This window comes from Priapulus caudatus, unplaced genomic scaffold (genome assembly GCF_000485595.1).
Source record: "Priapulus caudatus unplaced genomic scaffold, Priapulus_caudatus-5.0.1 Scaffold37, whole genome shotgun sequence".
NCBI lineage: Eukaryota > Metazoa > Priapulida > Priapulimorpha > Priapulimorphida > Priapulidae > Priapulus > Priapulus caudatus.
The window spans coordinates 198,659-200,792 of NW_014577098.1; the positions used below are offsets into that span (position 1 = coordinate 198,659).

At 47.5% G+C, this 2,134-nt stretch overlaps 1 protein-coding gene across 1 annotated transcript in view; it reads right to left on the reverse strand.

Annotated features, from left to right (window-relative positions):
* LOC106818647 overlaps positions 1-2,134 on the reverse strand; it is a 30,955-nt gene that overhangs the window by 347 nt on the left and 28,474 nt on the right. Inside the window, exon 4 of the mRNA XM_014823337.1 lies at positions 870-943. Within this exon, the coding sequence (XP_014678823.1) occupies positions 870-943 (74 nt within the window). The remainder of the gene's footprint in view (positions 1-869; positions 944-2,134) is intronic.

Here is a 2,134-nt window from a genome sequence, read left to right on the forward strand (position 1 = left end):
CATCGTCGTCGTCATAGTCATCATAGTCATCATCGCCGTCGTCATGGTCATCATCGTCATCGTCGTCATAGTCATCATCGTCATCGTCGCCATAGTCATCATCGCCATCGTCGTTATAGTCATCGTCGTCGTCGTCGTCATAGTTATCGTCGTCATCGTCATAGTCATCATAGTCATCATCGCCGTCGTCATGGTCATCATCGTCATCGTCGTCATAGTCATCATCGTCATCGTCATAGTCATCATAGTCATCATCGCCGTCGTCATAGTCATCATCGCCGTCGTCATAGTCATCATCGCCGTCGTCATAGTCATCATCGTCATCGTCGTCGTCGTCGTTCTCTTTTAGCCTCGACGAAGAAACAGCCAACAGCCACAGCCACGCCAATCCCAGACAGCACGATTCAGGTGAGTAACCCTGAATGGGAGGGACATCGGCCACCGCCTAACCCTAATACCCCCGCCACACAGGCTCATGCGCTTAAACACAGCAGCACGGCGATAGTCTTTCGCTTGGCGGGAGAAGAATTAGAGGGTATAGGCCCGCAGCGCATCGCTTCCTAACGTCGGCACCGATCCGTACGAAAGTGAATAGCGCTCTCATCTCATCGAAAGTGATTTGCGAAGTCGAAACTGGGTCAGGTCGGGTTTGTAATCAGCGCAATCCGGCGAGTCGCGATGAAAGTCAGTGCGGTGAACGGGGAAGTCAATAACACAGCGTGTGGCTCATCCGTACCGTACTGCAGGCTCCGTACCGTACTGCAGGCTCCGTACCGTACTGCAGGATCCGTACCGTACTGCAGGATCCGTACAGTACTGCAGGCTCCGTACAGTACTGCAGGCTCCGTACCGTACTGCAGGATACGTACCGTACTGCAGGCTCCGTACCGTACTGCAGGCTCCGTACCGTACTGCAGGCTCCTGATCGCACTGCCTCTAGCAACTACAACATGCGATATAATCAAGAGTCCATAATAGAAAATCTCTTTTCTCTTTTCTCTTTTCTCTTGTGGACTCCTGATATAATATATACAAGCGCTCTACAATATGGGATTGACTCAGATACACCGCACTGCCGCTAGCAACCGTAACATGCGATACAATACATAGAAGCGTTCTACAATGTGGGATTGACTCAGATACATCGCACTGCCGCTAGCTAGGGCTCTACAACATGGGATGCACGACAGGCACTTGGAAACGTTTCAAGAGTAAAATTATGGTAAATAAACACGAAATGTATTTACTATCAAAGTCTTAATGTTTCCCTACCCTCTTCCGCTTTTTATTGCCGATAATTTCCTATAAATGCCGTTCAGATGCTCCTCTGCAACAGACACGTTTACCGCACGCACGCCGCTGTGCACAACAAGAATAAAGAGTCTTCTTTATATGCCATCATTTTACTCTTGAGACGTTCCAAGTGCCTGTGGGATGGACACTACGTTACACGGCAATGCCGCTGAGTGAACGATGACGGCGGCAACCACCGACACTTGGAGGGTTTCAATAATAAAATGAAGGTGGATGAACAAGAAAATGTTTTTACTATACCAAAGTCTTAATGTTCATCTATTCTCATTTCGCCTATTATTTGTAAAGTTTTCCCGCAAATGTAGCTCACACGCTGCTCTGCAATAGAATATTTCACCGCACACAGGCCATTGTGCACAAACTCACAGAAAGATGGATAATCTCTCTTCTTTCTCTATCTTTCTGTGAGTTTGTGCACAACAATGGCGTGCGTGCGGTGAAATTGCGCGTTGCAGATGAGCATATACACGACATTTACGTAGAGTTATTAGTCGATAAAGAACACATAAATATCTATACTTTTGTAGTAAAATTAATACATTTCGTGTTTGTTTGCCAGCATTTTATTATTGAAACGGTACAGCAGATGCATATGGGCGGCAGCTGCTGTTGATGCGTAGCGCGATACACGCGGCCGATAAACACCTGAGCGTGCAAAGCGGATGCGAAAACATTCATGTGGAAGCCGATTCGGGTGAGTTATTAAGCTATATGGGAACTGAGCGGGCATGCGCAACCACCTCTTCTCTTCACTTCGCTTCTCTCAATCTCTCTCTCTCTCTTTCTCTCTCTCTCTCTCTCTCTCTCTCTCTCTCTCTCT